Genomic DNA, 20,068 nt, shown 5'->3' with positions numbered 1-20,068 from the left:
CCCTGCCCCAGCCCTGGAGGAGCTGGAGCTGCTGCAGAGCCCAGAGGAGGCTCCAGGATGAGCAGAGGGCTGGAGCAGCTCTGCTGGCAGGAAAGGCTGGCACAGCTGGCATTGCTCACCTGCACAGGAGAAGCTTTGGGCTGAGCTCAGGGTGGCCTTGCAGGGCCTGCAGGAGCCCCAGGAAACCTGGAGAGAGACAATTTCCAGGGGATGCAGGGACAGCACACAGGGAATGGCTGCCAGTGCCAGAGGGCAGGGCTGGGTGGGATCCTGGCAATGAGGAATTGTTCCCTGGCAGGGTGGGCAGGGCTGGGATGGAATTCCATCCCTGGATCCCTGGCAGTGCCCAAGGCCAGGTTGGACACTGGGGCTGGAGCAGCCTGGGGCAGTGGGAGGTGTCCCTGCCATGGCAGGGGTGGGATGAGATGATCTTTAATTCCCTTCCAACCAAACCATTCTGGGATTCTTTCTGCAGAAGAGGCACCCTGGGAGCTCTCTGTGTCCCTGGGTTGGGACACAGGTTCCTTGTGTGCTCCCTGGTTTGTTTGTGGGATCTGTGTTGCCAGGCACAGGGGCAGCTCCTGCCTGCTCCAACAGGAGCTTTTCCTGGACACGAGGCTCCAGTTCCTAGAAATGAGTAACTCAAGTACCTTGGAAAAAGTTTCCCAAGAAAAACAGCTGATTGTGAAAGTGATGGCAAAACAAATCTTCACACTCAGAAGCAGCTGCGCTGTCCAGGCTTTTATTTTCTTCTTTTGAGCTCTCCTTGTATGGGGTAAAAAGTAAAACAAAAAAATTCCTCGTTATCTGCCCTACACTAATTAATGACAGTGATTAGCTACCTGTGTCCTACCAGTAATATTCAGTGATAACAGTCAAATGCTCCTTTCTTTTTACAACTACCACCTTCCCTCTCTTCCCTGAAATGTGGGACAATTTGATATCTCCGTTTTTTTCCCAAACCAGGAGCATGCAGCGGTTTTGCCAAGTTTTCCACAAGCACAGCAGGGAAGGGACATGGATGGGTTTGGGTACTGAGGGCTGAGGAGGAAGAGGACACAACCATCCCCCAGGAACTCCCACCACTGACAAGGTGATGTTTATTTTAACGATGTAAATCTGAATAAAATCTAATTTTAGTGAATAATGTGTGAAAATAATGCCTTAGGAAAGCAAGAACATTCAGAACTCTGCTGCTGCTTTGGAGATTTCCTTCAGGACTTGCAGTTCCCCCGATGGAGGAGTCCCGGTCCTGCTGAAATCACGGGAATTCCGTCGCAGGCCACCCCGGCAGGAGAAGGCAGCATTTCCCTCAGCCCTGGGGCATTCCCACACCGAGCATTTCCGTGCTCCAGGTTTCCAAGGAGAAGTCCCTCGCTGCCTACTTTGCAAGGCTTTGCCTTCCTGAATTTCTCGGACAGGCTGCGGGCAGCTCTGGCGACCGCGGCCGGGCCGGGTTCGGGAACTCAGAGCGATGAATCCCGGTGGAATTAGAACGGAGTTAGCTCCTCGTTTATATCGGTGCTTGCGGCCGTGCAATGCACTCAGAGAGATACAGTTCAGGACAGCGAGGCCTTTCCCGGGCTCCCATTGTTACCGCCCCACAGTCGCGACTGGCGACATTGGCGGGCCGCGTGAGGCGGCGGCGGCCGCGCCTACAATTCCCATCAGCCCACGCGGCGCCCCCGCCCGCAGCGGGCGCTGCCGGCGCGCAGAGAACGCCGGGATCCGTAGTTCCCCGGGGACGACGGCGTTGCGTCACTCACCCCGCCCGCGCGTTGCTATGGCAACCGGGGGCAGTGGGCGGGGCCGCGCGGGAAGCGGCGTCAGTGGCTGGGAAGTGATGGCGGCGAGGACCCGGATGTCGAAGGGGGCGGGGTTCCTGCGCACCCCGCCCCGGGTCACGTGAGGCGCCGGTCACGTGACGGAGCGATGGGGACGACGCTGGACGTGAGGGTGAAGCGCGCCGGGAAGGTCTATCGCGATGGGGTGCGTCTGTCGCGACAGAGCCCGCGGAACAGCGGGCACCGCGCGGGGCCAGCGGCCAGGGCTGTCCTGGGGTGCACTGGGATGGGCAGTGCCAGCGGGTCAGGGGTGATCCTGCCCCTGTGCCAGCCCTGGGGGCTCCTCTGGCTGCTGTGCCCAGCTCTGGCTCCTCAGCACAGCAGGGCCAGGAGCTGCTGGAGCTGAGCAAGGGCCTGGAGCAGCTCCGTGCCCAGGAAAGGCTGAGGGAGCTGGGGCTGCTCAGCCTGGAGAGGAGCCCGGGAGAGAGAGGGGCCTCAGCCCTGCCTGGCCTGGGGCTGTCCCTGGGTCTGTCCCTGGGGCTGTCCCTGGGTCTGTCCCTGCTCCAGGCCCAGCCATGGCCCCAGAGCCACGGGCAGGGGCTGAGCCCAGCAATTCCCCTGCACAGGAGGCACAACTTACGTCTCTCCATGGGGAGAAGGAGGCAGAGCCCTGGAACAGCTGCCCAGGGAGGTGATGGGGTCTCCTCACCGGAGACATTCCGAGTTCTCCTGGATGCCTTCCTGTCACCTGCTCCAGGTGACCCTGCCTTGGAGAGCTCCCAGAACATCTCCAGCAGTCCCTTCCAAGCCCGGCTATTCTGGGATTCCCTGAGCCTGTCGGGGTTACCCGGGGTCTGTCGGGGACACTTCGGGGTCCCCGCTGGGCTCCGGGGCCGTGTCCCGGCCCGGGCTTCCCGCTGGGAGCGGCCCGGGACCGGCCTTGGCAGCGGGGACTCCTCGGCAGGCGGAGTCGATCGCCCTCTCCTGTCGGTGCTGCTGCAGTGTCGGCGTCTGTCCGTGTGTCCTGCCCGTGTGTCCCGGAGCTTTCCCCGTCCGTGTGTCCCTGCCCGTGCATCCCGGAGCTTTCCCCGTCCGTGTGTCCCTGCCCGTGTATCCCGGAGCTTTCCCTGTCCGTGTGTCCCTGCCCGTGTGTCCCGGAGCTTTCTCTGTCCGTGTGTCCCTGTCCGTCTGTCCCGGAGCTTTCCCGATATGCGTGTCCCGGAGCTTTCCCCGTCCGTGTGTCCCTGTCCGTGTGTCCCGGAGCCTTCCCGATGTGCGTGTCCCAGAGCTTTCCCTGTCCATGTATCCCGGAGCTTTGCCCGTCCGTGTGTCCCTGTCCGTGTGTCCCGGAGCTTTCCCGATGTGCGTGTCCCAGAGCTTTCCCTGTCCGTGTGTCCCGGAGCTTTGCCCGTCCGTGTGTCCCTGCCCGTGTGTCCCTGTCCGTGTGTCCCGGAGCTTTCCCCGTGTCCCTGTCCGTGTGTCCCGGAGCTTTGCCCGTCCGTGTGTCCCTGCCCGTGTATCCCGAAGCTTTGCCCGTCCGTGTGTCCCTGCCCGTGTGTCCCGGAGCTTTCCCCGTGTCCCTGCCCGTGTGTCCCGGAGCTTTCCCTGTATCCCGGAGCTTTCCCGTTGTGCGTGTCCCGTAACTTTCCCGGTGTCCCTGCTCTTGTCCCGGAGCTTTCCCGGTGTCCCTGCTCTTGTCCCGGAGCTTTCCCGGTGTCCCTGCCCTTGTCCCGGAGCCTTCCCCGTGTGTATCCCGGAGCTTCCTTTCCCCGTGTCCCTGTCCGTGTGTCCCTTTCCCGCTGCCCTTCCCTGGAACTTTTCCCCTGCTCCCAGCTCTTCCCCCGTCCCTGTCCGGAGCTGTTCCGATCCCGGACGGTTTCCCGGTGCTCAGCTCCGGGATTTTGGGCATTTCCTTTGGGATGGAGCGGTGCTTTTCGTCCTTCCCCATTTCCTGGGTACCGCAGGAGGACCCTGACCCAGCTCTGCAGAGGCTGATGTGGCTTGGAAGAGAAGGAATAGTTTTAATCTTTATCATTTTTTACCTAGAAATTGCTTCACAGCAATGTTCAGGTCTCTGTTTTTTCTTGCACTTATATCATAAAAATCCTTTCCATCCACTGGAATTCCATTTATTGAATGATTTTAATCCTGGAAAACTGGATTTGAAAGGAAGGGTGTGCAGCATCTGTCCTACAATTGTCAGATTATCTAGAAAATGGCTTTGGCAGAGCTGAATTATTCCCTTTAGGAATTGCTCCAGAGGGGTAAATACTGTCTGTGTCTTGCTTATTAGGATTTTGTTTATTTATCTATTTCAGTTTCTCAGTGCTGTGTCCATTTTCAATTTGGTTGAACTTGGCTTGCTTTATATCTCTTTTAAGTTGATTTTTTTTTTGGTATGGAAAGGAATATTCCCTCTGTTTTAAGCTGAAATTAGGATATTTCTGGTCAGTTAATCTGTCAGTTTTGTTTTTACCTTCCACTTTAACTCCATATGGAAAGGTTTAATTTTAATTCATTAACTGGGCCTGGAATCTCTAAGTCTGGGATGAAAACACAACAATGGGAGACCTCTACACCAGAGATGCAACATGAATTTTTAGTAGGAATCTTGTAGGGAGAGAAAGGAGATGCAGACCTTAATTAGGCGTGGAAGGGATCTTAAAATCATCCAGTGCAGGGACACCTCCCACTGCCCCAGGCTGCTCCAGCCCCAGTGTCCAGCCTGGCCTTGGGCACTGCCAGGGATGCAGGGATGGAATTCCATCCCAGCCCTGCCCACCCTGCCAGGGAACAATTCCTCATTGCCAAGATCCCACCCAGCCCTGCCCTCTGGCACTGGCAGCCATTCCCTGTGTGCTGTCCCTGCAGCCCCTGGAAATTGTCTCTCTCCAGGTTTCCTGGGGCTCCTGCAGGCCCTGCAAGGCCACCCTGAGCTCAGCCCAAAGCTTCTCCTGTGCAGGTGAGCAATGCCAGCTGTGCCAGCCTTTCCTGCCAGCAGAGCTGCTCCAGCCCTCTGCTCATCCTGGAGCCTCCTCTGGGCTCTCTGCAGCAGCTCCAGCTCCTCCAGGGCTGGGGCAGCTCTGCAGGTGGGCTCTCACCTGAGCACAGGGGTAGAATTTTGAGGGTTTTTTTGCACTTCTGAAGAAATATTGAAAGCAAATTTGATATTTAACTTCCAGTCATCCTTCCCATTCCTGCCCCCTTCCCGTGTGCAGGCAGCAGCCCTCGAAGGGGTTGTTGCTGTGTGACAGGAAACATCTCCTTTGTTAAAGCACTTCATATCTTCAGGGTTGTCCTTGCTTCTCAGAGTTGAGCTGGACTTATTTTTTAAAGCAATAACCTAATTGCTTGTGCTAATTAAGGCCCTTAGCAGAGCAGTGCAGAATTTAGGTCAGCTTTTCTTCGCTGTCCCTTTGTGCTCCTGTTCCGGCATTTCCCACTTGCTGCACTTCCTCTTCCCAGGCTCTCAGGATGTCACCCTTGCTTGGATGTGGGTGTTTTCCTGCTACCTCAGCTCCCCTGACCCATTTTTGCCATCTTGTACCTCCAGGAAAGACAAAAATCTGCCAAAATTCCCATTCTGCTGAAGAGATCCTGGTTTGAAGAAGTCGGGTGCAGAGTGAGCAGCTGGGATTGTCCCATGGCTGGAGAGACCCTGGGGCTGTTTGCCTGGGGAAGGAGCAGGAGAGGAGCTCAGGGAGCTCTCCAGGTCTCAGTCACCTGCTGCCCTTTCCAGCTGGGAATATTTCAGGATGGAAGGAGATTGTGCAGGGTGGGAGAAGGGGAGGATAAACCATGGAGTGTGTAGAGGGAATTGTGTGCTGCTCTCCTGCAGTTCACCAGGTTTTCAGTGTTCCAGTCTAAGCTGACACTTTGAGGATGAAGCATATTTGTGCAAAGGATATTTTGTGGACAGCACATCCCTCATGGGATGAGTGACAACATCCCTGGAGTCACACAGCTCCTGCCTTTCATTCAGATTCGCTTCAAAACTGTTTCTTTGCGTTCATTTTTTGTATTTTAAATCTCTTCTGTTCCACTCTAGAGGTGAATCTCACCTTCAGCTTGACCATCCCTTGTCCAATTGTGCCTTTTCCTCCCTCTCCTGTGGCTGACCATCCCAATTTTCATACAGCAATTCCTCCTGGCAGTTTATTCCAACACAAAGAGAACTTGGCTGTTCCAGCTGACCCAAAAGAAAGGTTTTTCATCTTCCTGAACAGAAAAATCTTGAAATTGTGGGAAGAAGTTGAAGCTCAGGTTAATACATCAGCCAAGAGGAGGATGGTATTTTTAAGGAAAAACCAAAAGTGCAGAGCCCTCATCCTGAGCTTGGGATTTTGATCCTGAGCCCTGGGATCCTGGAAATCCAGGAATTCTGGTAGAGTTGAGATGCTGTTGTTTCTCTGTCTCATTCTAAATTCCTTCATCAGGAAGGAAGAAATTCTTTTTGTTTGTCTATCCTGACAAGGTTACACCATTCTTTGGGAACAGGATTTGTTTTGAGTTTGGAGATCAGTTCCAGGCTGTTTAGGTAACAGGTATGAAAAAATGGATTTAAACAGATGTTTTCCTTTTTCCTCTTAGGAAATTCTTTCTGGAGTGGTGGTCATAACCAGTAAGGACACAGTGCAGCACCAGGGGATCTCCTTAACCATGGAGGGCTCAGTGAATCTGCAGCTCAGTGCCAAAAATGTGGGTGTGTTTGAGGCCTTCTGCAACACTGCCAAGGTAAGGCCTGCCCAGGTGAATGTTTTAGCACAGAAAATTCACTTTTCTCAAATGAAACCTTTCCTTCAAGGCTCTCAGGTGGTCAGAACTGCTCGTGATGGGAAGCAGGGAAATGCTGAGCTTTATCTGGAGATCACAGAATCCCAGGATGGGTCAGGCTGGAGGGGACTACAGAGGGTCTCTGGTGCCACCTCCCTGCTCCAGCAGGGCCATCCCAGGGCAGAGGGCTCAGGGCTGTGTCCAGAACACTCTGGAATATCCCCAGGGAGGGATATATGAGGACATTTTAGGGAAGTAACTTGCACTGATGGGAGAATTTTCTTTCAGGCCGAAATGCACTGCCTTAGTTAGAAAGGGTTACTGGATGATGCACTGAATCTGTGATTTAAAGAAAAATAATTCTTGTGTGATGTTATTTTATTTTTGTTGAAGTGACTGGGTTTAACTGGACTTTTGTGCCAGATCAGTCACTGTCTGTGGAGACCATGGAGGGGTTCCTGGGCATGAGACAAGATTGCTCTGGAGAGAATGGGACCTGTGGAGCTCCTGGAAGGGCTCTGTGCTGCTCCCCAGGGACAGGGCTGGCTCTGCCTCGAGGCAGCTCCATTTGAAAGGGTTTGGTTAAGTGAGGATGGCCTTGAATCTGGGAATCACAGAAAGTTCCAGGTGGAAGGGACCTTAAAGCCCACCCAGTGCCACCCCTGCCATGGCAGGGACATCTGCCACTGCCCCAGGCTGCTCCAGCCCCAGTGTCCAGCCTGGCCTTGGGCACTGCCAGGGATCCAGGGGCAGCCCCAGCTGCTCTGGGAATGCCATCCCAGCCCCTGCCCACCCTGCCAGGGAACAATTCCTCATTCCCAATCCCCCACCCAGCCCTGCCCTCTGGCACTGGCAGCCATTCCCTGTGTCCTGTCCCTCCATCCTTGTCCCCAGTCCCTCTGCAGCTCTCCTGGAGCCCCTTCAGGCCCTGGCAGGGCTCTGAGCTCTCCCTGGAGTTTTCCCTTCTCCAGGTGAGCACCCCCAGCTCTGCCACCCTGGCTCCAGCCCTGGGATCAGTTTAGTGGCCTCCTCTGGACTCACCTAACATCTCCACTTCTTTCTTGCATTGGAAGCCCAAGAGCTGGGGACAAGAATGGCAAAACTGCAGAGAGAAAAGAAATGTCATGTCCAAGCCACCTGCCCAGTCACAGCACAGCTAACCCTCCTTGTGGTGAGAGACCTCCCCTAAATAAGAATAAACTTCAGAGGTCAGGGGGGATGCTCAGTGGCCTTGGTCATTCCTGCTGCTGTTCAGGGTCATCATTTAGGAAATGAAGCTCCACTGCCCAAAGCTGGAGCTGCTCCTGGTGAGCTCCCTGAATATCTCTGATCATTAATGTGATGCACCCTTAAAATAGAAATTGTTTTCTTAAGCAAAACAGTCATGTTTCTATCCATTGTAAAAAAATATCCCAGCACTTTGTAAAGAGGTCCCTGGGATTCTGGAAATCCAGGAATTCTGGTGGAGTTTAGATGTTGTTGGTTCTCTATCTCAACCTCAACCTCTTTAATATTTATCCTTGCAGCCTATTCAGATTATCAGCAGCACCATTGAGATGGTGAAACCAGGGAAGCTCCCCAGTGGCAAGACAGAAATTCCCTTTGAATTCCCACTGCAAATGAAGGGCAACAAGGTTCTGTATGAGACATACCACGGAGTCTTTGTCAATATCCAGGTGAGGAGGTCCTGTCTGGAGAGAAAATAGGAAATTTCATCTGCACAATGTTTTCTAAAGCAGCTCTTAATCCATAGAAATTGAGGGTTTAAGTTTGGTGGTGTTTTCTTTTCACTCTGACTGAACCTTCCACCCTTTATGCAGTAAATCTTGAAGGAATGCTGGCACAAACAAGATGTTTTACCTGAAACACCTCAGCAGAACCTCTGTAACCTAAATCTGATCCATCCTGATGTTGTAGGAAACTGTTTCCATTCCCTTCCTGAAAAAAAAACCAAAAACAGCACCACAGTTTGGTTGTATTCCAAATAAATGTGTAATTTCAAGTGGTGTTGAGAGCAACACAAATCAGGAATTGTTTGCTTTGCTGGGGTGAGGAGGAGTAACATTCCCTGCCCAGATCTGTATGGAATACCTGCTTGGACAGTCTTGTGGAAATACAATTCTGAAATTTCATCTTTTTTGGTTAAAACTTGCCTTATCATAGGTGGGTTGGGTTGTTTGGGCAGTTTTTGGTGTTTTTTTAGGGGGAAAGTCTTTGTTCTGCCATCTCTTGAAGGTAAATTCTGTGTCAGACAATGAAGTTTGATGTCACTGGAATGAAAAAAAAACCAACCTAATAAACCAAATCACCCCCAGCAGCCTATCAGAAGTGATTAGAAGAAAGAAAATCCCTTGGTTTTTGTCTGTGTTTGGATGTTTTTTAAATCCTTTCCATTTATTTGCTCAGTTTTGGCTTCTTCCCTCATGCAACAGCTGTTATTTGTGGTAGGGATGTCAAAAATGGTGCAGCATTGGTAGAGTTGCTTCCCATTTCCTTCCCATATCCCAAATAACTTGCTGTGATCAATCAATCAGATTGAGCAGCACCTTAATGAGGAATATTTGTTTTATGTTGTCATTCCTTCTCTCCTCTGTGGAGCTTTTCTTGAGTAAAATACCATTAAAATGTAATAATTTAAATTTCAGCCAAACTTTGAAAGTCCTGCTCTCCTGAGGAGGGATTTGTAACACTGAAGGGCTGGTTAAGAGACACTTCCTAAACCTCTGGGCAGTTTGATTGAGCCTCTCTTTCTTGATTTAGGGATTAATTGTAGGTTCAAATCTCTGTTGTGATGCAGAAACCTTTAATCAGACGCTGCTGGGTGGTTGTGGCCATGAACCAGAAGTGAGGAACCCAAATCCCTGGTCTGAGGGAGGAATTAAAAAATTAAAAATCAAACAAAACAAAAAAACCCAACAAGTTCCCTGTCCTGTTAGGACACTGAGAGGCTTTGTTGGAGATGAAGTGTAGGATTTCTGGGATAAGCAAATTCTTACTGTTTTTCACCTGCTGGTGTATGGCTCCTATTTTAAGGGAGCAAATTGGAAGCAAATTCACTTCCTTGCCTGATTTTAGTGCTGCTTTGAGCTCAGCTGTGTGGCTGAAGTTCCTCATGAAATATCCCAACAACTGTGAGTTCAATCCCACAATAAAACCAAAATTAGAGGGGCTGAAGAGAAAAATGCAAAATACAAAAATACATCACCCTGATAATCCCTTAACCAAAACAGGGTGAAAAATCACCCTTGTCTGGATATAACAGCAACAACACTCTGCACAGATGCAGAAGGGAGGTGAAAAGTTGGGAAGGAGGGAGGAAATCTGAATTAAAGCTTTTCTTTTTTCCCCTTTTTTGCCTTTTTTCATCCCCTTCCCCCAGTACACCCTGCGCTGTGACATGAGGCGTTCTCTGCTGGCAAAGGACCTGACCAAGACCTGTGAGTTCATTGTCCACTCCCTGGTGAGTGTGCTTTCTGTTCATTTTGTGATTAATTAATTTTTTTTAATTTTTTTTTTCTCCTCACTTCACTTTAAGGGAAAAAAAAATCCCAAACAAATAAACCCATGGAAACTGTGATAGTGACACAAGTGATTACAGAAGTGTAGATTCAGAATATCCTGAGTTGGAAGAGACCCCAAAAATCATCAAACCCAACTCCTGGCCCTGAACAGGACACTCCAAAATCCCACCCTGTGCCTGAGACCTTTGTCCAAAATGCAGGAGCAAAGGAAATCTGCCCCAAAACAAAACCACCCCAAAGAGCTGTTGCTTCTGATTAGAAAAACCCATCCCTTTCTCAAAGAACAAAGAGCAGTTGGATTTTCAGATGTTTTTAGAGTTCCCTGAGTTTATTCTCTTGTTCATCCTTGCAGTTCTGAGACAATGGGGTGGTCACATAAATACGATGTCATTTTTCCAGTCACTGGTTTGAATTAGCCCAGCAGTTCTCAGCCAAAGCTTCCAGGCTCCCCCAGTCCTGGAAATGGGAGTTGGGTGGTGAAAATCCCTGATTTCTGTTCTTCAGGAGTTCTCATTCAGAGCCCTCACTCCAGATTATCACAGCTGGGTCTGCATCCAGGTGGAAATCATGGAAAGATGGTGGGAGAGATCTTCAGGATGACCCAGTCCCATCCTCACCCCAAACCATGTCCCACATCCAGGCTCCTGAACTCTCCCAGAGACTCCAGCACCTCCCTGAGCAGCTCATTCCAATGCCTGACACCCCTGCCAGGGAAACAAGGGAAAATTTGGTCCTGATTTCTAATCTAGAATTTCTAATTCTTGTTTCTAATCCTAATCCTCCTGGCAGGAGGTTGGACTCTCAGAAAATGCTTTGCTGGTTCTTGCAGAAGTTCCTGTGTTGGATTTGGGGTTGGTTAAATTGAGCTGTGCTGTCCAGAGCAGCTGAGCACAGGCCAGTGCTGATGAAATGTCCCTTTTCCCATCTATAACTTGCTGGAACACCCTGCTTCTATCATTCCTTTGAACTCTAACAGGACAGTAAATATCAAAATCCTTTGTGTTACTCAGGACTTGTGGTGGAAATGTTGTTTTAGTTCTAAAGTCACTTTTTAAAAGATGTAGTTTGGTGTTACAAACAAGTTTCCTGTTGGTAAGATTTCAATATTTTCTGCAATATCTGATGCTACATTTTATTGGTCCATTATTACATTTATGAGTGAGCCTCACTTGTCAGAGGAGTGACAAATCACATCTCCTGCAGTTTTCCTGGGTTTATTTCTTGTTCCCACTACAGCACTTCTGAGCTCACCAGTCAGTAAATCATGAATCTCTCAGTCAGGGTGAATTAATGAGGTTTTACTGAACATATAATTCTCACTGTCAGTGCTCAATGTACCATTTCCCTTCAGCCTATTCTGTGCCAGAATTTGTCATTTTGGGAAAATGCAGCCAATCTTTTGCTAATCTCTTCCATCTTGCAGCTGGGCAGCAGCAGCTATTTTGAATTCTTGAGCAGTGAGGGCAGATCCTCACTCAGAGTTCCAGATCAGCCCCTTGCTGGTGGAGAACAAGAATTTATAAAGCAGATTTGAAGCAATGGACACAAGTTCATTTAGAATCTCCCCTCCCCAAATTTAATAATGAAAGGAAACCTTCCAAGGGACATGTACAATGAATTTATTTGTACATACAGAAATGGGAAATGGAGCTTTTTTTCCTCTCTGCTTCAGATGGGGAGGGTATTCCTGCTTTTCCAGGTGGTTTAGGGCAGCCAGCTGTTGTGGTTTTTAATATTCTCTCCCTGTTTTGGGGATCAGATTTCAGTTTAACTCTTGCATTCCCTGCAGTCACAGAAAGGGAAACTGCTGCCAAGCCCTGTGGACTTCACCATTACTCCTGAAACTCTGCAAAATGTTAAAGAGGTAAAAGGAGTTTATTCTTATTTTATTTGAAATGTAAAGTTTGTGTGTTTCTGAGTGAGACCAGAGAAGTGATTAAATTCTGCCTTAGAGAATATCAGGCAGGTTGTCTTGTTTTGTTTTTCCATTTTCTTTTTCACTTCTATAAGCAATAAGTGATTCTGCCTCATCTCTTGCACTGTGGTGACCAATTGAAGGTGGAATTTTGCTCAGGAGTGGTTAAATATTTTTATTCCTTTCCTAAGTGAAAAATGGCAGTGAAGCAAGGGAAACCATTCTATACACAGACAGCCAGGAACCTTTAAAAATGTGTATTTTGAGCCTTGTTTGTGCCTTTTTTTACAGCCCTCTGTGACTTTGGGAAGCCTCAAGGAGGGCAGGCTTAGATGGGATATTGGAAATTAGGAATTGTTCCCTGGCAGGGATGGAATTCCCAGAGCAGCTGTGGCTGCCCCTGGATCCCAAGGTTGGACACTGGGGCTCGGAGGTGGGAGGTGTCCCCACCTCCTTCACCACGTGGCTCCAGCTCCTGGATGAGCTCTAACAGCCAAGTTCTGTCAGTTCTTCCCAGGAAATGCCCATCCATGGGTAGGTGGAGGAGCAGGAAAGTCACATGTCAAGAGAGAATATTGTAGGAGAAATCCTGCTACAGTGTGCCAGAAATAAATTTAAGCTCCATGAGGAATTTCTGAACTCTTGAGTTCGCAGGTTTGGAACTTAAGATTTTTTTTCCTTTAGTCTGCTCTTCACAGTGCCATCTTTTTCTCCTCCTTCCAACCTTTTCAGAGAGCCTCCCTCCCCAAATTCCTGATCAGAGGGCACCTGAACTCCACCAACTGTGTGATCACGCAGCCGCTGACGGGGGAGCTGGTGGTGGAGAGCGCCGAGGCGGCCGTCAAGAGCATCGAGCTGCAGCTCGTGCGTGTGGAGACCTGTGGTGAGTCCCCTGGGCAGGAACCAGCCTGCAGGAGTTCCCTCCATCCCTTCTGTCTTGCTTTGGGAAGCCAGGTGGCTGCTGAGGAAGGCAGGAGCCTGCCCTGAAATGGAGAATGCAAACCCCCTCCCTCCGAATTGTTGTAAATTTTAAATTAAGGGGCTCTCAGGCAAAGATAGGGGAGCAGGAATGACAGTTCTGTATTAGGGAAGAAAATTAAAATAAAATTGTGGTATTTGTGAGGGTCCCCAGGACAAGGGAAGAGATGAGAATATGACTCCATGTTCTCAGAAGGCTGATTTATTATTTTCTTACATTATATTAAAAGAATACTATACTAAAACTATACTACAGGTAGGATACAGACAGAAGGCTCAACAAGAATGAATAATAAAAAACTGTGACTGACTCCTCAGAGTCTGACACAGCTGATGGTGATTGGTGATTGAGTAAAAACAATTCACATGAAACCAACCAAAATGACCAGTTGGTAAGCAATCTCCAGCCACATTCCAAAGCAGCCACATTCCAAAGCAGCCAAGCACAGGAGAAGCTAATCGGATAATTCTTATTTACATTTTTCTCTGAGGCTTCTCACCTTCCTGGGAGAAGAAGTCCTGGTGAAGAGGATTTTTCAGAAAATATGACAGTGACATAAAATAAACAAGCAGTAAACCACAACACTGCCAGAGTCAGAGCACACCCTGACACCCTGTGGGTCAGGGTGCTGGCAGCAGCGCCATTGGAATTGTGGCTGCAGCCCTCCTGCAGTGCCAGGGGTGGTTCTGCTGGAGCAGGGATCCTGGAGAAAGGTGCAGTCTGCCTTTGAAGGCCCAGTGGGAGAGGCAGCTGCTGTTCCTCTGGGAGTGCCGTGGAAAGGCTGTTCTTGCTGTCCCAGCACCTCAGATTGTATCCAGGTAGGAATGCTTGGCTCCTGCCCTGGGCGCAGCATCTCCCCATGGGATGATGGAATTTGATCAGCCCTGCAGGGACACTCACTGGCCATGGACAGCAGAGATCTCCTGCAGGGAGGATGGGCTGTGGGAGAGAGAAAGGAAAAACTGCCCAGTGAGCAGCAGAGAACTGCCTTAGCTCTGACAGATGGAGATAGAACACATCTTGCCTTGCAGTCTGGGACACCTTCCCAGGGAAGCAGGGACCAGCATGAAGGAAAGGCCAGAGCTCTGAGGCCTTGCAGGGTTTGCACTTTGGAGGAACAGCCCCAATTTCGTTTAAATTATCTCCGTGATCCTTGACTCTGTGAAAACTTGCAGGGTGTTTTCCCCCCTAATCCTGGTGGAACTCTGCTGCTTCTTGGCTTCTTTTTTCTGCCTCTGTCAAGGTCAGGATTGAAGCTCTCCAGACAATGTTTCGTGTTCAGACTCAGGTGTTTATTATTTCTTATTATATCACAGACTTAAAAGCCCTGAGTTCTGCAGTATTTCACTAACATGGTACAAAATGGCTAACTGTCTTTTTCTACAAGGCCTTCTTGGGCTAAACTGTCCAATTTAGAAATGACACTTAAATTATTTTTACTTTTAACCCAGTAACTAATCGCTTGGAGTCTGCAGTGGGGACTTTTCTGTCCAATTACACAAAACCATCCAAACCCGTGAAGAAGAAGGAGCAGCCTCTTCCCTAAAACCTCCATCTTGCTTATATCTATTACTGTATTCTAAACCCTCAAACTCTGAGTTTCCCACCCTGTGATATCACACACTTCTATTCAAACTCCACACCTAAAATCTCAGTTTTATTGCTGAATTTTGGAAGCTTCTCCAGGCCCTCAGGTCACTGCAGTGTTCTCTGGGGGTCAGTGCCTGCAGCACAGTCTGGAATTCTCAGCAGCCAGGGCTCCAACATCTCTCTACTGTGAATTTTGGCTGCTGCTTTCTCTCATCTTTCCCTTTCTGTCCTTCAGGGTGTGCTGAGGGCTATGCCAGGGATGCCACAGAGATCCAGAACATCCAGATCGCCGACGGCGACGTCTGCAGGGGCCTCCCCATCCCCATCCACATGGTGTTCCCCAGGCTCTTCACCTGCCCCACCCTGGAAACAACCAACTTCAAAGTGGGTGAGTGGGGAGGCATGTTCCTGGGAGAGGAGTGGCCACATTCATTCCCTTTCCATGGGCAGGTGAGGGGATAAATCCAGCAGGGCTGCAGGAGGAGCCCAGGACATCCCTGTGCTTCCCTGAGCCCCAGTCCTGCTGCATTTCAGACTGAGAAAACTCAGCCCAAACACTCCCACACAAACTGCTGTGCAGCCACTCCTAACAAAATTCCATGATGAGGGACAGGAGGAGCAGTGGAATACAGCTCACCTGATTAAACACTTGAGGAGTGGTCCAAGAATTAAATTCCCTCTTTTCCTCACCAGTGAGAACCCCCTTTCAATTTCTTTTCCTTTTTTTTCCCCACTCTCCTGCTGAAAGCCCTGCAAGCAGCAAGGTTGGTCTGGGTGTGATTCTCTTACCTACACCACATGTTCTTCCCTGCTGATTGTTGTCAAAATCCAGTATTTTTATTAACAAAATCAGGGTTTTCCTCACTTGTTCAAATAAGTACTGCAAGAATCCACTTGGCTGGTTTGTATTTCTTCCCTCCATCATGCTGGAATCTGTTGGCACAGATCTGTGTGCAGTGGTTTTCCCCAAAATAATAATTTTTTTTTCCCATTTTAAGCTCTTCACTAGCAATTTATAATGAGAATTTGAATTTATTTTGAATTCTGCTTCCTTTCATTTATTTACTCTGCCTGGCTTTTTGTTCTGTCTCTATTTAGGATTGATTTTTGATCTGATACTGATTTTTGGCCTTCAAGGAGACAGTGTAGTATCTAAGAGCAGATTTTTTTCTGGAATTTTTGCTCCCCAGTTTGCAGGCCTGTTGTATTCCAGTATTTCATTTCCCAAAGCTGTTACATGCTGGAATCAGGCAATGGGTCTGTCCTGGAATTCTCCCATTCCATGCTTTAAACACCATCTTGGTGGAGGTGTCTTCCCCAAAACATTTTGTTCTTTGATATCTGAATCCTCTTTTCCAGAGGACTGTTTACCATAATTTATCAGTGATAAAACAATCCAGAGGAATCCCATAAGATTACAACAAAGCAGGATTTTCTAGGAATGGTCCAAGGGCCGGGATGCCTGGGTGAGCTTCTGATGGAATGTGTCAGGAGCTGCTGCCTCATCCTGCTGCTAGGATTCAGCTTGCCCATGGAATTGAAGCAGGATTGGTCTAGGGTTCAGCTTTGTTGTGGAGTTGAGCAGGATTGCTGCTAGGATTCACTTTCCTGTGGAGTTGAAGCAGGATTGGTCTAGGATTCAGTTTCCTGTGGAACTGAAGCAGGATTGCTGCTGGGATTCAGCTTTCCTGTGGAACTGAAGCAGGATTGGTCTAGGATTCAGTTTCCTGTGGAATTGAAGCAGGATTGCTGCTCAGATTCACTTTCCTGTGGAGTTGAGCAGGATTGCTGCTAGCATTCACTTTCCTGTGGAACTGAAGCAGGATTGCTGCTAGGATTCAGCTTTCCTGGGGAATTGAAGCAGGATTGCTGCTCAGATTCAGTTTCCTGTGGAACTGAAGCAGGATTGCTCCTAGCATTCAGCTTTCCTGTGGAATTGAAGCAGGATTGGTCTAGGATTCAGTTTCCTGTGGAATTGAAGCAGGATTGCTGCTCAGATTCAGTTTCCTGTGGAGTTGAGCAGGATTGCTGCTAGCATTCACTTTCCTGTGGAATTGAAGCAGGATTGCTGCTAGGATTCACTTTCCTGTGGAACTGAAGCAGGACTGCTGCTAGGATTCACTTTCCTGTGGAACTGAAGCAGGATTGCTGCTCAGATTCACTTTCCTGTGGAGTTGAAGCAGGATTGCTGTTAGGATTCAGCTTTCCTGTGGAATTGAAGCAGGATTGCTGCTCAGATTCAGTTTCCTGTGGAATTGAAGCAGGATTGCTGCTGGGATTCAGCTTTCCTGTGGAGTTGAGCAGGATTACTGCTGGGATTCAGCTTTGTTGTGGAATTGAAGCAGGATTGCTGCTAGGATTCACTTTCCTGTGGAATTGAAGCAGGATTGCTGCTGGGATTCAGCTTTCCTGTGGAACTGAAGCAAGATTGCTGCTAGGATTCAGCTTTCCTGTGGAATTCAAATAGGATTGCTGCTAGGATTCAGCTTTGTTGTGGAACTGAAGCAGGATTGCAGCTAGCATTCACTTTCCTGTGGAGTTGAGCAGGATTGCTGCTAGGATTCACTTTCCTGTGGAACTGAAGCAGGATTGCTGCTCAGATTCACTTTCCTGTGGAATTGAAGCAGGATTGCTGCTGGGATTCAGCTTTGTTGTGGAACTGAAGCAGGATTGCTGCTAGCATTCACTTTCCTGTGGAGCTGAGCAGGATTGCTGCTAGGATTCACTTTCCTGTGGAATTGAAGCAGGATTGCTGCTCAGATTCAGTTTCCTGTGGAGTTGAAGCAGGATTGCTGCTCAGATTCAGTTTCCTGTGGAACTGAAGCAGGATTGCTGCTAGGATTCAGCTTTCCTGTGGAACTGAAGCAGGATTGCTGCTAGGATTCAGTTTTTTATGAATTCTCTCTTCCCCTCTGCCAGAGTTTGAAGTGAACATCGTGGTCCTCCTGCACGACGACCATCTCATCACAGAGAACTTCCCCCTGAAGCTCTGCAGGATGTGAACATCCCCAGGAGAAGCAGGGAAGGATTTTCTGGGAATTCCTCAGAGGGAAAGTGGAACTTTATCCATGCCTGACTTCAGCTGGAGCCACCTCACTTCCTTCTTCCTGTGGGCACTTCTTGTGCTTCCACTTCCCTGTTAACCTGGCCAAGACTTTGCCTCTCTGCATTTCCCAATCCTCCTGCCTTCAACAACCATGTTTTTCCCAATTTTTCTCAGGCAAATCCTGAAGGAATCATTCTGTAATTTTCTACAGCTTGTAGAAGTATGCAGCAAGTTCCTCTCTTGATTTAATTTTGTAATACTTGTTCCAAAGTCCTTTGAAGACCCCTTAAAACTCATAAATCCCATTACAGCCCTACTGGGAGGGTATGGGAATTGTGACAGAATGGGAAGTAAGGTCTTTGAAGGTCTAAAAAATGGTGCTAGAACTCTGGAAGGTGGTGCTGTGGACCTGTCCCAAGGTGGATGGGAAATGAGTGTGATTCAAATCACACTGAGGAAATTTTGGTCAAATTGGGAACAGGAGTTCATGTTGGAGGAATAAATGAATTAATGTGTTTGTGACTGTACAGCTTAAAGGAAAAGTAACTCAGTAAGAAACAACCTTCCCAACACAAACAAGTTGTGGATTTTGATGTTTTCATGAAACAGCCACAACTTGTGGATTTTCCATTAATTTTCCATGTGGGACAGAGGCAGGCTCAGTCTATTTTATGGAAATTAGAAGTGTAAAGACGAGCACCTAAAAAGGCAGAATTAAGAAAACTAAGAGAAATTATTTCCTTTGGTTTTTCCCAGAGGAGAATGGAATTCCAGTTTGGGCCCTGGTGTTTCAGGAAGAAAAAGCTGAAATTTTCATTTCAATGTCTGGGAAGGGGGAGGAAAATGGTATTTACTGAAAATGGCATTTACTGAAACTTAGCACTTTTCCCTGAGACCAGGGGGATTTGGGGAAGAGCTGCAGCCCCCCAAAAATACAGGAAGCTGAAAAGGATTCCAGTGCTGGAATTTTTAGGCCTTAATTCTACAGCATAGAATAGTTACTCACCCCTAACTCAGAGTGAGCAGAAGTACTACACAAAACCAACGTGTTTGGCTGCAGCAGTAACTTTATTTTTTATTTAAATGGTAATTAATACACTGAGTAATGAGAGAGGAGTTAAGAACTTCAGCTGGAGGAGGTGTAGCAGTGTGGGGAACAAGTGATCCCTGGAATTAGCCAAGGGCTCCTAATCCATGTGATGCTCCCTGGATTCAGACAACAGAATATTTGAGTTTCACTTTGAGATTCTCAGGCTCTGGTCCTCACCTTTTGGCTGTTTGGGACAAATGTTGAAGGTGCTCTGGCCACTTCAGACTCAGAAAAAAAGTGGGATAAAATTCCCTGAGCTATTTGAATTCTGTCCTTCCTGCTACTGGTGACCATTCCTGCACAAAATACAGAGGAAGTGTCACTTAAAAATCCTTTTTAAAAATCCTTTAAAAAAATCCTTCCCATTTAAACAGACCAGCTCTTCAACGAGGGGGGAAATTCAAATTTCAGTTTTATTTTGAGATTTAAAAATTGATCCAAATGAATAATTTAAAATTCTTGCTTCAAAATGTGACTAAAAGTCATTATTGAAACAACTTGAATTCTCAGTTGTGGATTTATGCAGAGAGGAGCTGCAAAGACCACAGCAGGCTTGAATCCTGGAGTGTCTATGCCAGAGCAGGGAATGTTTTGATTTCCAATTCTGTTGGTCCATCCTTTGGGTTTGATACTGGAATAAATCTGAGGGAAAAGCCCCCTCTTCACAGGAATTATGGACTAGTAAAAGAATTTGGTACTTTCAGTGTCCCTTAGCCAAAAATCCAGCAGCTTTGTGTGCTGCCAGCCCTGAACTGCAGAGCTTCAGGCAGGAAGCAGGAGAAATCCCAAAGCTGTTCCCATGGCCAATGAAGCCAGGGCTCTGTCCTGTCCCCCAGCTCGTGCTGCAGCCCCTTTCCATGCTGAATTCTGCAGTGAGGGAGTGAGAGCAGCAGGAAGGCAGGCTCAGCTGGGCTTGTTCCAGGCAGGCAGCTCAGGGAAGTCCTCGGGCAGCAGAGCGTGGATGCGGCAGATGGGGCAGGTGCTGGAATGCTGCTTCAGCCACCTCTGGATGCACTGTGGGGACAGGGACAGGTCACAGGCAAAATGGGGCAAGAGGAGTGCAGCTGGAAATGACTGGCACTAATGGGGAAGCTCTTCAACAAGTTCTACACCCCCAAATGTCAGTGCTGTGGAACTGTTCTGCTCTGAGCAGATTTGTTCTGCGAGAACAAATGGGCATTGAAACAAAAAGGTAAAGGGGGAAACGTGGAGTTATTCCAAGACAATCCTGCCTTTTTTACTTCATGAATTTCCACTAGCAGGAGGCAAATACAGTTTTCAGGGATAACCCGTTCCCTGAGTGTGCTGCCAGCAATCCCAACCAAATTCATTCTCTGAAGCATCATCAGAAACCCCTCTGATGAATCATT

At 48.6% G+C, this 20,068-nt stretch overlaps 2 protein-coding genes across 2 annotated transcripts in view; one reads left to right on the top strand and one right to left on the bottom strand.

The window, feature by feature from the left end:
• The first annotated feature begins 1,904 nt into the window (after positions 1-1,904).
• Positions 1,905-20,061, top strand: VPS26C (VPS26 endosomal protein sorting factor C). Its single transcript, XM_084226023.1, has 8 exons — positions 1,905-1,989; positions 6,375-6,518; positions 8,084-8,233; positions 9,937-10,017; positions 11,868-11,942; positions 12,726-12,876; positions 14,798-14,950; positions 17,482-20,061. The coding sequence occupies exons 1-8, from the start codon at positions 1,933-1,935 to the stop codon at positions 17,562-17,564; spliced, it is 894 nt and encodes a 297-aa protein (XP_084082149.1). The 5' UTR covers positions 1,905-1,932; the 3' UTR covers positions 17,565-20,061.
• TTC3 (tetratricopeptide repeat domain 3) overlaps positions 19,594-20,068 on the bottom strand; it is a 62,451-nt gene continuing 61,976 nt past the window's right edge. Inside the window, exon 47 of the mRNA XM_084226024.1 lies at positions 19,594-19,712. Within this exon, the coding sequence (XP_084082150.1) occupies positions 19,602-19,712 (111 nt within the window). The 3' untranslated portion in view covers positions 19,594-19,601. The remainder of the gene's footprint in view (positions 19,713-20,068) is intronic.

Source organism: Fringilla coelebs (assembly GCF_963513975.1).
Source record: "Fringilla coelebs genome assembly, chromosome: 2".
Classification (NCBI taxonomy): domain Eukaryota; kingdom Metazoa; phylum Chordata; class Aves; order Passeriformes; family Fringillidae; genus Fringilla; species Fringilla coelebs.
This window is presented reverse-complemented; position numbering and strand designations above follow the sequence as displayed.